This window comes from Homalodisca vitripennis, unplaced genomic scaffold (assembly GCF_021130785.1).
Source record: "Homalodisca vitripennis isolate AUS2020 unplaced genomic scaffold, UT_GWSS_2.1 ScUCBcl_6504;HRSCAF=13745, whole genome shotgun sequence".
In the NCBI taxonomy this organism is placed as follows: Eukaryota; Metazoa; Arthropoda; class Insecta; order Hemiptera; family Cicadellidae; genus Homalodisca; species Homalodisca vitripennis.
Genome location: NW_025782617.1, coordinates 768 through 16,981, shown reverse-complemented (window position 1 = coordinate 16,981; position 16,214 = coordinate 768). Strand labels below are relative to the sequence as shown.

The 16,214-nt window shown below is 33.0% G+C and overlaps 2 protein-coding genes across 2 annotated transcripts in view; both read left to right on the top strand.

Moving 5' to 3' along the window:
- The window catches only part of LOC124373840 (DNA-dependent protein kinase catalytic subunit-like), a 44,574-nt gene extending 40,052 nt beyond the window's left edge, over positions 1 to 4,522 (top strand). Inside the window, exons 11-12 of the mRNA XM_046832165.1 lie at positions 806 to 942; positions 4,409 to 4,522. Coding sequence (XP_046688121.1) covers positions 806 to 827 — 22 coding nt within the window. The 3' untranslated portion in view covers positions 828 to 942; positions 4,409 to 4,522. The remainder of the gene's footprint in view (positions 1 to 805; positions 943 to 4,408) is intronic.
- Positions 853 to 15,413, top strand: LOC124373841 (the record flags this gene model as incomplete). Its single annotated transcript, XM_046832166.1, has 5 exons — positions 853 to 942; positions 4,409 to 4,532; positions 4,566 to 4,611; positions 12,092 to 12,215; positions 15,302 to 15,413. Coding segments are annotated over exons 1-5 (496 nt in total), but the record flags the coding sequence as incomplete, so codon positions are not given.
- Between the last annotated feature and the right edge of the window lie 801 nt (positions 15,414 to 16,214).

Below are 16,214 nucleotides of genomic sequence, written 5' to 3'. Positions count from 1 at the left end.
GGCAATTCTGTTGCCTCCTATGTCGACTTCTTCCGGAACCACAGAAGCACGAGTTTCAAGCATAAACTCAAGACAATCCTTCAGGATCTCAGCAGACACTTACTCTTTCTCTAGAATTGTTAATTATTCTATCCTATAGTGCCAGCAGAGACCTACCATCTCGCTTTGGATATTGAAATGATACGCTCTGATCACAGTGAATCAAGGAATTAAGGATTGGCGTTCACGATAAATAAATAAAAAATAAAAATAAAAAAGTAAGATATAGGCTTACTAATCAAGAAATAATAGACGTTTGTTATTGAAATATATTTTAGAATATTTAAACTTGGTTCAAAAAGTTTGATTTTGTGATCTATGAAAAAATACCTCAGCTTTATAAAAGAAGTCAGACTCACCTTTTTTTACAGCGAATGTTAATTCTGTGAAATAAAATTAAACAGATTGTAAAAATGTCACTGAACAATTTTCGGAAGAACTTTATGCATTGCTTGTAAATATTTTATGTATATTCATACATGTACTGTTTATATATATATATATATATATATATATTCTACATTCATAAGATTATTTTTTTCCTTTTTTTAAGGGGTGAAATGTTGACTTGTAGATTGATGGAGTCACCCCTAAAGACTTACATGATAAATATTCTCCATCTTTTAATTCCTATACAGGTTCTACAATATTTTTTATATACAAGTACATTCAAATTATCTAAATTCATAACTGTGGTTTTTTTGCTTTCTAATGATATGTTTCATCCTGAACTTGTTATTCTGATAAATCATTGATTGTGTTACAGAAGATCCAATGTACCATGCTGAACTGATAAAGTCACTGCTGAGGGCGATGAAGCATGGCTCAGCGGAGGCTCGAAGGCTCTTTCCTTGCTTATTGGAGCTCCCATTGCTTCTTCACAAGGATCTGTTCATCAATGAAGTATGTTACAGTTTGATTTCTTTGCCTTTAGTGTGGTGCTCACCCAATCTCCTCATTGGCAGGCCATTTTTATTGTTTTGAAAGAGTTTATTTAAAAAAAACTATATATATATATTTTTTTTTTTAATCACAAAAAGTACTTGTTCCACTGGGACTTTAACCCGGATCTCTCACTTACCAGGATAGTGCGTTACTGCTACACCACAGAGCCCTTACTTTTTACGATTCAATTATGTGACTGTTTCTGTCATATATGTGTTTTTAAGTAAGCAAAGTAACGTATGATCGGAAGGCCAAGTACATGTCAAATGACTTTTATTTACAATCACTAAATTTGTACAAATTACAAAAATTCCACCAAAAAAAGGCCAACAATTTCGCCCAAGGGGTATACAAAAAACAGTGAAAAAGCACATTGAAATGATTTTTTGTTCAAAATTGTAAACTCTACATACATTTCTTGTTATGCTTAGACGTTTAATGTAAACTTCTAATAAAATGTTTTGTTTATTCACTTTTAGATGTATAAGTTAAATGGTTCTCTGATATGCAGTAAGCAAATGCATTGAACCAAGTGGGTGTTGATTAGAAGTAATGGTTCAATGTATATGAGGTAAAGTGAAGTCTCTCGATACTTTTTGTCCTCTTAACACATTCCATAGTTAAAACTTTGAAAATACAGTATGTACAACTGTAATTTGTTTTGAAATCTTATTTTGTACTAACACAAAAATATTCTAGAGTTTGCAATTATTTATTGTGATAAAACAGGCGTGAAATATTTTTTAGCAATGAAAACATATTCTATTTTTTGAAATTTTACAATATAGTATTAATGAGACGTTCAGTTTTGTTATAAGCATGCAACCATTTAGTCCAGCTAAAAATTGTCTGTTTGTGAATATTGATTAGATTTTACACTATGAAAGACAATATACAGGGTGTATATTATGTCTGGAAACACCCAAATATATCCTTTAATAATTTAAATATAAATTTAAAACCTCTTACAATCGTGATAGAGATTGGGCATCTACTACTTTTTGGAACAATGTTTTGTTATGTCACACCAACGGGGGACGTCCTGCCGAGGGTATCGTGAATATTCTTAATGGAAGCCTATACCTTGTGATACATAATTTTAAAGGTAATAGCTTACTGAATTGAATGCCACAAACCGCATCTCAAAGGAATTATTCTATCAGAAAATAGAGCATTTTTTAGTATTGAAAATTTACTGATGTTCAACAATGTAATTTTAACATGGTTTCTTGCCACAAAATGTGTTACACTAATTTTTTAGCATTTTTTAAATGTTTCAATTAAAATAAAATAAACAATTTATTTTTAAGCTGGTTTCATTAGTACAAATTTACCAGTTTTTATTACAATGAATAAAACTTATGAGTCACTTTCTCTGATTACTTATGAATCTGTACTTGGTGTTTTCCAGTCAGCAGGAAGGTTTAAAGAGACAAAGGTCACTAGCCTATGAGAAACATTATTGTGTTATTAATCAATCTGGTCTACAGGTTTCAGTTTGTTGAGCATGGAGCTTTCACTAGACAGGTCTAAGCTTGGGAATTACAAATGGACAAAGGTCATATCATTCCTGTCGAGTTAATCAGTGTCTCTGAAGCATTGCTGTCAACAAGTTATCTAATTACAGTAGTTCAGTTTTTATTTGGCATTTTAATGGAATTGTCTGAAAGAGAACGAATTACTCTGTTGATGATGCGAGGATATGGCGATCGTCAAAGATCTTATCGGGAAGTTTGTAATTTGTTTAATGACACTTTCCCAGAAAGGAATCCCATAAGTGTTTCAACAATATCAAAAACTATTGAGCGTTTTGAAATGACAGGGAGTGTACGTAATCGGCCAAAGTCGGGTAGGATACAATCTGCAACAGATGAAGAACATGCACTAGATGTTTTGCAAACATTTATTGAAGACCCACATACATCGCTCAGAAAAGCTGCACAGCAACATGATATGCACCCTATGTCTGTGAGTAAGATTTTGAAAATTAATAAATACAAACCATTTAAAGTTCATTTAGTCCAACAGTTAAGTGAGGATGATTACGACAGAAGAGTTGAGTTTTGTGAACTTGTGATGCGCAAATGTGATGACAATAGAGATTTTTCTGACCAACATACTATTTTCTGATGAGGCAACTTTTTTCCTAAATGGCAATGTTAACAGGCACAATTGCCGTTACTGGGCTAGTGAAAACCCACATTGGATTACTGAGTCCCATTCACAGCAACCACAAAAACTGAACGTATGGTGTCGAATTTTAGGTAACAAAATTGTTGGACCCTTTTTCATCAATGGAAATTTAAATGCCGAACTTTACTACAATATGCTCCAAAATGAAATAATCCCAGCTATTCAAATTGCATCAGGAGAATACTTTGATAATGTATGGTTTCAGCAGGATGGTGCTCCACCCCATTATGGGAGACAGGTAAGAGAGTATTTGGATTTTAAGGTTTTCCTCATAAATGGATTGGCCGAAGAGGAGAAAATCGAATGGCCTCCAAGATCTCCGGATTTGTCACCAATCGATTATTTCCTATGGGGTCATTTAAAATCCAATGTTTATAGAAGAAAGCCTCATAATTTGGAAGACCTAAGAAACAGGATTATAGAGGAGATTTGCTTTGATAACTGAAGAAATGTTAGGCAACTCTGTCGAATCATTTTACACAAGATTGGCTCATTGTCAAACCGTAGAAGGAACACAGTTCGAACAATTGCTTTGACACCAAATGCAGGTAAAACGTTTGTTGTAAGACTTTTCTAACAGCATACATTATTTTTTATTTGTAATAAGAAATCAATAACATAAGTATTTCCATAATTGTACTGTAATAAAAACTGGCAAATTTGTGCTAATAGAACCAGCTTAAAATGAAATTTTTGTTTTATTTAATTGAACATTTAAAAAAATGCTAAAAAAATTAGTGTAACACATTTTGTGGCAAGAACCATGTTAAAATTACATTGTTGAACATCAGTAAATTTTCAATACTAAAAATGCTCTATTTTCTGATAGAATAATTCCCTTGAGATGCGGTTTGTGGCATTCAATTCAGTAAGCTATTACCTTTAAAATTATGTATCACAAGGTATAGGCTTCCATTAAGAATATTCACGATACCCTCGGCAGGACGTCCCCCGTTGGTGTGACATAACAAAACATTGTTCCAAAAAGTAGATGCCCAATCTCTATCACGATTGTAAGAGGTTTCAAATTTATATTTAAATTATTAAAGGATATATTTGGGTGTTTCCAGACATAATATACACCCTGTATAAAATCATTAAATTAATATAAAAATGAATGAAGGCGGTGTCTCTTAAAATTAACTGATAGTTATTCGGACCTGCAGATATTAGTTCCACAGGTTGGTTGTTCTCCAAAATAAATACAGTCAAAGTTTTGTGTGAATTACAGAGTAGCCAAGTACCTGAGTGGATGTTTCTGACTTGGGTGAGTCAACTGTTGGCTAGCCTGGACACAGAGATAGGGAGCGTGTTGGCACGACTGCTGGTACAGCTGGCCACTGTCCTACCCGAAGGCTCTACAGTTCCCCTTCCAGCTCAGCTGTGAGATGTACAAACACACGACTACCCCATCACCAACCTCACAGTAAACAGGTAATAATAGTTCAGGGTGTCCAGCAGCCTTGAAAATCGGGAAGAGCGGGAATTATGCTTGAATTTTACCTGCCTTGAATAAAGCGGGAATTATGCTTGTATTTTGTAGAAAATCGGGAGTTTTGATTTTTTTAGACAACGTATTTTTATAAATATTTTGAGCTAAAACGGTTTACTCCATTTGACCTTTGTTTCGTTTTCGCGCGATTCACGAACAATAGGCACAGATGTGGACGTGACTCAGTGACGAGAGAAAGAGAAAGTTTGATGTCGTCATGGGCTATAGGGGAGGGTTTGTTTGTCATGGGCTGTAGGGCTGTACGATTGAAAGTATCGCGTTCGGACCGGTTCGATTGTTTAAATCGTTCGAACTCGAGGTTCGATATATCGAGTTGAATTGCCATAGTCTACCGCTACCGTTACTAACGCGAATGACGATATCGAAGCAACAGTTCGATTATGTAGACATCGATGAGAAATAAGCAGAATACAAAGGAAATTTGGAAGTAACTCGCTCTCGCTGCAGTCGCCAAAAATGGCGTCAGTGTAGTTGGTTTGACGAGAGGTGGTGTGTATGTACGCTTGGTGAAGTAATTTGTTTTCAGTGCCGGTCAGTTGTTGATTATTGTGAACATTATTTGTCATCAAGTTTTTGAACAAGTGCAAGGTAAGTTATATACAATTTTAAGTATTATTAAACTAATTTTATTCTTACTTTTGAAAATAAGTGTTTATTAAAATTTTCTTCCGTTCTCACCCAAGAGGCGAAACAACGGTACTTTGGGATTATACCGATCACACCCAGACATGAATCTTTATTTGAAATTTTTGCTTCTACTGATTACTAGATTAGCGTAGAACAATATTTCGTCAATATAAAACAGGTATTGTCTTATCGCAAACCCCTCCCCATCCTCAGACAGAGGAAGTCGAGCGGTCTAGTAGATAACGTGATTGCAGTCTCGCCGCCCGTTCAGCTGGTGCATCACTTTGTTGTACTTTTCGTGTTTTACCCCTACAATTCTCTAAACACAAAAATTCAACAAAAACCAACATTACCAAACAAAAACTAAACTCTTAATTGAAAAAAACACACAAAACTTGTTTTTATTCTTGATCACACTCCGCCACCCAAAATGCGAGTGCCTCCGGCCATCAGCGCGGGCTTCGGCAGCCGCGCTGATGTCGACGAAAGAAAAACATGCCTCGAGATAGTACCTATCAGTAAAATAATCAAATTCTAGAGGGGGTGATTAGAAATATAATTGAATTGTAATGGAAAGGCAATTATGTACCGTGCAAAAAACTTAAGTAATCATGTGATGCCGTGGCCTGCCGTAATCGGGATTCTCGAGATAGATAAGATAACAGCGACAACAATACCGATCACAATACCTGGAAATGCTTGTTGATTGATGGAATGTTAGTTCTGTTACTCAAATACATCGTTTTATAACGTTCTAAGTTCATTGAAAAAAGTTTAAGCGTTGGGGGCATATAATGGAATCTGACCCCATTAATAATAATTGATAATCGTAATTTTGTAATTAAAGAGTTGTTTTTTTCGTTCTATCATGTTTATTTCTATAAATTTATATTTTTGTCTTCATACTGATGTGGTCGGTATAATCCCAAAGTACCTTATTAATGGTTGTTACCATTTTAAATTATTGTCAATAGTTTTCTTATTTGTAATTTAACTTATGCTATAAAGTAAAGGTGCAGTACATGGTTAGTTATTCAAATGTTTTATGGCTTTCAAACATGTTTTCTAGAGAGGGTAAAAATTTTCTGTGACAAATATATTTTTAACACAAAATAAATTGTGGGTTCTAATAGCTATGTTTTTCGACTATTTGAGTTTAATCATATTTTTACAAAATGAATATTAATATTTTTTTATTTATTTTAACAGTTATTTTGTTTTTATGAAACTTAATTCACCTAAAACTAATTTAACCCTCAACTGGTTTAGAATAGTATTGCTGGGTTTAGTTTTCTAATAAAGCTTAATACTAACATTTTTTTACTTTTTATTTTTTTGTTAACAAATGGGAAAAATATATATTTTTACCAACATTTCGTTTTAGTATTAAGTTTTTTTCATTAGGTTATATTTTTTGACACCAGAAAAGTATATATATATATATATATATAATATATATATATATATATATATTTGATTTTATCTTAACCTTCGAGGAGTTGCTTGTTGCTTCGCGGAAGGTTATATCTGCATGTTAACTTTTTATTAAAATAAAAGTGCTTAGTGAATAGTTTACCTATTAAATATAACTGGTTTTACCTATAGTATTAAATTACTCGTGATTTTTTTAAATATTGCTTGTAAGTTGTTAAACAATTTACAATATTAGCAATAAAATTAGTTCCTAATAACTTCAGGTAGCACTTAACTGTAAAAATTACGTAACAAAACAAAACAAATAGAATACATTTTTGTAATTATGTGATGTGGAAAAAACCTCTGTGTGCGCCCTCTCCCATTATAATAAGAAACCTCTCGGGGGTTAAACTTATTAGTTAATACAGGTTTGGCATAACTGTGGCTAACCTGGGCAACCTAAAAACATATTTAGGCCTACCGTATTTATTTTTTACAACATTTACTAATTATAAATTGATGTGGCAACCTTGTAAAATATATTTAGTTCTAGTAGGCCTATGTATTTTTCTTTAAGGGGTTGAAGTCAAATTGATATGGTGACTGATGATGGACAAAGGGGTTAAAAACCGTTTATTTATTTTTAAGGAGATTCTTTTTATAATGAAAAAGGAAAAAAATAATACAATAAAACATTATTTTTAATTTGCAGAGGTCTTTGGATGTCCATGACACCATTAAAGACGACATATGATAATGTTATGGACATTGAAAGGCCTCGGCCAATTAAAAAAATGTTGTTGGATTGTTTTCTTTTCTTCTCACTGTGTTTAAAAAAAATACCTGATGTCATTTCATTATAAGTCTTATATAAACCTGCTACTTAGCTGTCAATACTTAACCTAACTTTATTTTTATTATGTCACAGTTTTTAAAAGTATGGACACTTATATAAATAAATAAAAACAAACAACTTTAATAAATGTATACAAAATTACATTACATTAAAACAGCAAATTAAGTTATGTATGTCAGAAGCACAGGCAATGAATTAATTAATTTATTAAAACTTGGTTCTATTTAATAATAATGTACCTTAAATTATTATAAACTTTTAAGTACAATGTAATATGGATGTCATTGTTTTTGTTGAATGTGCAGTTAGTTATTTTAGAATATATCCTTGCCAGTCCACTATGTCAAGTTTTTTTTGTTAAACATATGTTAAACTTTAAAAAATTTTTCAGAGATTTTTAAAGTTAAATTAAGGTTGGTCTCAATCAAATGTTTTTGGGAAAACAATTAAACACAAGTTATTTTTTTTCAAGATGGTGAGGCACGGGAAGACGAGTTTCCAGGATCACTGGCTTTTGGACCCGGACTGCAAGAATTGGGTTTAGAAGAGCTGCAGGAGACATATATTCAGCGACATGCTTATTTTGTCCTGGGACGCTAATATCCGTATCTACAATGGGAAGGCAAGCTCTTGTGAGTCATTCAAAGTCAAAAAAAACATGTTTCAAAGGCCAATGCAGAGATGAAACAGCCCAACATCGGAGCTTATTTAAGAACTAAGGTAAGGGAATCTGAGTTAGCCACTACTTCAAAGTCATCTATGATTAATGCAAATGTGCCTACAACTTCAAAGTCATCAGTGAGTAATGAAGATGTGCCTACAACTTCAAAGTCATCAATGATTAATGAAAGTGGACCTGACTTACCTCAAGCTGAACAAGTTTCTCTTCCAAAGTCTTCAGTGCCAATGTTAGTTGATAAAAAAAACTCTATCATGAAAAATATTTTGTTAAATGAAAAAGTTTCAAGGGCTGAAATAATATGGTGTTTGAACAGTGTTTTCAGTCATCGATCCAATAGGGCAACAGCCAAAGATATTCATATTTTAAGGCACATGTTTCCTGAAAATGAAGTTTTTAAGTAAAATGAAACTTGAAAGGACTAAAGTTGGATATCTAGCAGTCTTTGGGCTTGCTCCATTTTTCAAAAATGAATTGTTAAAAGAACTAAATCAATCTAGTCACTTGGTTATAAGCTTTGATGAATCTTTAAATAAAATCAGCCAGAGCCAACAAATGGATTTAGTTGTAAGATTTTGTAGTGCAGCGAAAAACGAAGTTTGTACTCGATATCTAACATCAGCTTTTTTAAAGAAGACTACTGCTGCAGATCTTTTGAGAGCATTTCTTGCTGCCTTGAACTGTGTTGAAATGAAAAAGCTCATTCAAGTTTCAATGGATGGTCCAAACGTAAATAAGAAGTTTCTCTTTGATCTTAGAGATTATCTTGAAAACAGATTTGTCTCTAGAAACAAAAATGATAGATTTGGGCACCTGTGGATTGCATACTCTTCATTGTGCATTCAAGGCTGCAATGAATTCCACTGGTTGGAATATAGTTCCCTTTCTGCGTGCCCTTTATAACTTTTTCAAGGACCAGCCAGCTCGCCGCGGTAGTTTTACCAAACACACGGGTTCAACGAAATTTCCTCTAAAGTTTTGTGCTGTCAAGTGGCTGGAAAATGCAGATGTGGCAGAAAGAGCAATAAACATTCTACCTGACTTAAGGAAATATGTTGAATCTCTGGACCAAGTGAAGGCTAAACCCAATACAAGAAGTTTTTCTATCATAGAAGAGTGTCTTAAAAACCACTTATTGGGTGCTGAGCTAGCTTTCTTTAAAACTCTGTCCTCTGATGTACAACCCCTTCTTACAGAGTTCCAAAGTAATTTGCCCCTTGCCCCTTTTCTGTACACTTCTTTAAGAAATTTAGTGATAAAAGAGATGGAAACGGTTTGTTCTGCCAGAGAAAGTTTCTCCTTCTATTAAAGTCTTCATGAAATCAGAAAATTTAATTCCACTTTCCAAGATAAACATTGGAATTGGAGCAAAATGCGAATTGGGGAAATTTCATGAAAAGATTAGTTTAAAAGAAGTGACTCTGTTTAAAGATGAATGCCGAAAAGCACTGAAATGCCTGTTGGAAAGATTATTGGATCGATCCCCACTTAGTTATGAAGCAACAAAATTTCTTACTTCGCTTGACCCCAACATAGCACACACTAAAGTAGGGCAGGTGAGGTTTGAAAGATTAATAATCCTTCTGACCCAGAACAATCTTATTAACACACGAACGGCAGAGATAGCTCAAGAAGAGTTTAAAAAGTTGTCCTTGAACAAAGACGTCATCCAAGAGATGAAAAGTTTCAAGAGAGTTGAAGACGTAGAGGAAAGGAGTGGGTGCCAGAAAAAGGAACCAAGAAGACTGGACCATTTCTGGATTAGATTGGTCAGGAAATATTGCTCTAACTATCAGTCTATTGAGACGATTATTAAACTGGTTTTGATCCTCTCACATGGCAACGCTGAGGTAGAGCGAGGGTTTTCTATTAACAAAGAGTGTTTGATTGAAAATATGAAAGAAGACTCGTTAGTTTCAGCCAGAACAATCTTCAATGCTGTAAGTGTGTATGGTGGGGTGGAGAAGGTGCCCATTTGCAAGAAGATTCTTCTTTCTGCCTCTAATTCGTACTCCATGTACAAAGAGCATTTGTTAGAGGAAAAGAAGAAGACCACACAAGAGACTGCAGAAAAGGAAAGTAGGAAAAGGAATCAAATCCTAGTACGAGAATTGGAACTAAAAAAAAGAAAAATTCTGGAAGTTGCCCAAAAGGAATGTGAAAGCATTGGTCAGGAAATAGAAAATTTGATCAAAATAATTTACTAAAAGCTGTTCCATGTATATATGTAAATATTATTTGTGTATTTCTATCAATAAAAAATTGTTCTTGAAATTTTTTTAGTAAAACTGTTTCTTTACTATCCTGTGTATTTGAAGGGTTTTTCAGACTTAAAATACAAAATCTAAATCATTTACCTATTTGGATATTAAAATGTATTTGTAACAAAACTATCACAATATAAACATTAAATTAAGCTTTGGTACTTTATCATAATTTTTTATAGGCCTGCAATGTTTTTTTACTTTTTTTTTAATAGTAACATTACACTAAAAAATTCATTTCAAACTAAATGAAATGCTACATAAATAGCTTAGTATTGTTTAAATAATTAAATTAACATATTTTATAGATACGATTAACAGTTCAAAGTTTTTGAACTCATGGAAGTTCAATTATAAGTTACAACATATGAAAAAAGCTCATTTACTATAGATTTTTCAACAACGAATTTAATTATAAAATGTTAATAATGTATAAGGACATTAATAATTTAAACAGGGGACCCACTATCTTTGAGCATCGTCTAAAATAAAGGTATGTATTCTTTTAAACTGTTATTTTTAAAATATCATGATGCTGTTATTAAGCCTTAAATATTTGATAAATCTTTATTAATACATGGAAAGTGAACACTATTTCGTGACTTGATTTTGGCTTATAAAGTTTGTTAGTTACCGATAAAGAGCCAAAAGTAAACCGCGACTATAGCCTTGAATTTTATAATTTTGAGCCTTGAAAACCTTGAAATGTGCTTGAATTTTTAGATTTGGTCATCACTGGACACCCTGTAGTTGAAAAGTATTTTTCAACATTTTTATTTTGCATATGAGATATTTTTTGCATATTTTATTTTTGTTAGAGATATCGCAGGTTCAGATCCTGTCTGTGAACATTGCACTTTTTATCAGTACCATATACCTTGTACTGTGGCTCTCCCCCCTATTCTGTTTGATAAGAGCCTCGCACAAACAGAGTAAGGCTTAAAAGGGGATCAGCTTCTGCTTTAAAAAAATTTTTTAAATAAAAAAAACCAGATATATTTTCTTTTGAAATCAAAACACATAGTGGTTTTATTACTTTTTATATCTACAAAGTAGTTGTCACTCACCTTGACATTAAAAACACAGCGCTCATTATCAACAATTTTATTTTAGTCACTCTCAACAACAGTGCGGAAACCCATACAGTAAGTGATAAATTAAAGACCTAAGTTAGGCTATTAATTTGTATGAGTCAACTGTTGGCTAGCCTGGACAAATTGTAAAGAGTTTGTATGACGCCAATAACTTACTCATACTACAGACCGAGCGGTATATATAAGGACCACTTTGCAAGTGCAGCAGCAGGATTCCAAAACCCAACGCTCTGATAGACTTTAGCATATAATTGGAGCACTACTTCCTTTGTTTTGGCTGCGAGCCCAACTTCCCACCACATTGTAATGAACTAATTGCTTATTAAAAATAGAGCGAGAACTAAATCCTATCCATCGCTATGGATGGAAATGAATGTTTACTGACTGAGTGCAGGGTGGATGAAACCCACTCATGGGCAGATTTAAACTTAAGTTCCATTATAAATGTGTTTTTATGATTGGCAGTTTGAAACCTCTGCTGGCCCTGGACACCCAAACTGCAACGACAGTCCAAGCCTTGGCTTGTGTCTGCCAACCACATTACTGTCTGGTCTATCATCTGGACAGGCTGATTACGGCTCTGGCTCAGGTTTGGCTATAATTCATCACCATCAACGTAGCTAGTAATTTGATAAAAGAGTAAAATTGTGATCAAGCTACTTATTATACAGTAAATGAATGACCACTACTATCAATAAATAATACCAAGCTTGCGTTTTATGTGATTGGAGAGAAAAGAAAAACGTACCTTCCTCATCCCATTTTGCTTTATAGATCAGAGCTCTGTGATAGCAGATGAATAAAATTACAGTTGGAATGAATAAATGTGGGATTGGTTGGGGAAAGGTAACTAATTTTGTGTCTACAGAGTTGCATTTGCCAAATGGAAAGTCTCATGTTTTGTGAGTGTGTCTATGTTCTGGACATTTGAGTATATGAGGAGCTACCCCAAAGAAACCAGAATTATTTTTTTTTTAATTATGTTTTCAAATATTTTTTATAAAAAAAACCTTATCCCTGTTAAAAATACTCTCCATTGTAACTAATACATTTGTCCCACTGATGTTTCCACTGTTCGAAACATTTTTGTACTCATCTTTAGAAAAAGCTGACTCGTTTTTTTCTTGACCTCTTTGATGTTGTCAAATTGGTGTTCTTTCATGCCCCTTTTTATGTGTGGAAATAACAAAAAGTCGCATGGTGCCAGGTCAAGTGAGAAAGGTGTGTGAGGTAATATAACGATGCTGATGTTTTCAAAACACGACATGTTTCAACTCGATGTTCCTTTTGATTGTCAGTCAGAACCCGAGGAACAAACTTGGCAGTAACCCTTTTCATTCCCAAATCTTCCGTTACAATTTGCTGAACCGAGCTCCAAGATAACTCAATAATCTCTGATATTTGATCAACTGTCTGTTGATGGTAGGCAAGCACTAGCTGTCAAATATTTTAATATTTCAATATCATCGATTCAGGTAGTTAATGGAAATCCAGAACGAGGTTTGTCATCATTCGACAAGTGGCCATTTTTAAATCGAGCAATCCACTTGTACACTTAGTTTCTCCCATAGTGTCTTCTTGGTAAGCTGTTTTCAACATTAAAACAGTTTCAGCAGCATTTTTATCAAATAGAAAGCAAAACTTCACAGCTGCACTTTGTTCACCTTAAACTTACCATCATAAAAAACGAAACAAGTATAAAACAGCACTAGCAAAAACAATCATTGCAGATGAATGGAACAAGCCAGATTGACAATACAGGTGGCACTGAACTGGCCGTGAGTTGCGCTATACATGGCTAGCGGCAGAAATACTTCCTACACAAGCTCCGCCCACAGCATTGCTATTCTGGCTTCTTTTTGGTAGCTGTACGTAATAGTGCAGTTTCAAGGGAATTTAACAAGTTCACTGAGTAAAGTCAATAATCCATACTTATTATAATTTGTTAGCAAAACTGCTGTGATTGATCTCATTCCACTCTATAACTTCAGATGTGATAGTCAGTAATGCTATCATTGCTATGGAAAATCTTGTGTTGTGACTTATTGTATTTATCTTATATCACACAAGTAAACAAAGTGCTACTCTCTGTTCCCAACCTTTGTCTGAGTAATTTCTATAGTAAAATTAGAATCAGAAGCTTTGTATGAATAGTTGACAAATTTTTATTTTATCATCATTGTTAACCCTTTGGGCTCGAAAGGCAGCAGCACTGGCCACACCAAGATTGCAGACAGTTTACGTTAGATTTGTAATAGTTTGACCTCGCAACTTTCATTGGCAGCTCGCGGGCCATATTTTTTTTTTACCTCTCCAGATCGGAATTATTTTTTAGTATCCTGTGTGTTTATATGCATAGTAGTTTAAAATGTTTAAATAAGAAATTAAAATGTTTAAAATTTATTTTTAATTCATCTTTTTAATACAAAAATAAACACATATTTGGGAAATTTAACTCCTTATACGTATATTGTTAACTAATATATGTAAATAAAATGTTATAAAGTAGGCCTTTACAGTTATGTTATATTCAGACATGAACTATTTAAAATTTGTCTGTCTTTAAATTTTTTTACGGAATAAAACTTTTAAAAATACACACCTATGTGTAGTCAAGAATAGTTAGCACACGTCTTCTAGTAAAATTTTTTAGGTTTCTAACCATTCATGTATAAGGCTCACAGCGTCATTCATTCTTATTTCACAGTTAATGTTTAGAAAAGATTTATAGGCTAATTTAAAGTTGACTGCTTTATCTAAAAATTACTTTAAAAACAGCTGCTTGTTAGATTTCAACACTCACCATTCATTATTAAACAAAGAGAATATTACAAAATAGCTGCTATGTTTAGTGGCCAGTGGTGCTGGCCTTACGAGCTATGGATTTATTATAGCTTGTCCAGTACAACTTGACATACGAGCTGAAATAACATTACGGGAAATATTAATCCGTGCTCCTGACTAAATGGCGTCGGCCAGTAGAGCTGGCCACACGAGCTCCAAGGACAAATTATTAACACTGCCTTTGAGTGCATAGGGTTAATATTATTATTATTACATGCACATGCCTTCTTCATTTCAAATTTGTATCCAGGGGATAAATTGTATTCATTTTTTTACTTATTATAAACACCTATCCAAATTGATATTTATAAAACTTTTTTTAAATATTATAGAGCTATTTAGTTCACAATATGAAACATCCTAAGAACCAGATTTCAGAAGAGAATATTATTTTCATTAATTTCATTATTTAATCCAATTTAAAGAAATTATTAATGAGAATCCTGTTAATTAGCATGGATCAGTTAATTTTTTAAGTTTATTAATGTTGCTACTAGTAAACAGAAGGAAGAACAAGCGCTAACTTTTTAGGTTTTAATTTTTTTTTTAGTTTTCAACTCTAGTCTCACCATTTTATTTCGTGTTGTAGAAATAGTAGAAAAGTTATTAATACAATTTGAAAGAGTTTATTAGGAGAGGACTCTAGTCCCTAGCAAGAAATAAAAACCATTTTTCACTTCATTGTGTAGCAAAATTGTTAGGCGTTATGTAGACAAGAGAATTTAAGGATTGGTTTGAAATATTTAATTTTACTGCTATATTTATCTGCATTAACCTACACAGTTCTTAATATTTCTGATGGAAAATTTGAGTATTTACCATTGTCCACAGGACACGGATTCAATTAATGAGATATATCTCCAGATGAAGACCGAAGCATACCCGCCTGAAGGAGGGGATAGAATAAAAGGCATGGCCTTCAGTGACTTGAAAAAAATTCACTGTTTGAAATTGAGGAAGTAATAAGTAAGTACAATTTTAAATATTTTGATGGTATTGATTGCGAACTCATATTGTATAAATGAAATATCTAGTTTAAAGAATTCAATTCAGACCAATTCAAAAACATTAACAACGATGACAAACTTTTGTTACATAGAATTCCCTATAAATTAGGCTAATGCAATTTCCATGGGTGGAATTCCTGTGGTTCACACGACACATGAAGCTGTAGGACTATCTTGGTTGGTCACTAATTTTAATATTAACATTTGCCAAGAAACAAAAGCTTAGCCAGTTTATCAGAGTTAACTTTCTAAGAGTCTCCATAATGTATGTGTGTGATGGTTGTTTTTTAATATAGCCTATAACATCGTGCAGTTTTCAGTTTTCTATCTGCTATAGTTAAAAAAAAAAGATGTTTCCAGACATTATGACATTTTACATACCCTGTAATATCAGACAAATTAATCTACAATATAGTGAAAGCACCAACTTGGGGAAGAAGCATATTCAATTTGTGTATGGAATATCTTTAATATTGAAAATTTTACCCTTGCATACATTTCATTAGCTTCAATATTGCATATTGTGTATATAATTAGCCTTACAAAAAACATAGAAACTCTTTTTTCAGTAATTTTTAACAATTTTTAATAAAACTGTTGCAAATTTTTTGTTTTATTTATAAAACGGTCCTTGTATCAATACACCTGGAAATTGTTACACTTTTTAAATCTCAGGTATTTGTATGATTTATATGAATGTTTTAGGTTAGGTAATTTGTCAAAAAAAATTCTCTGCT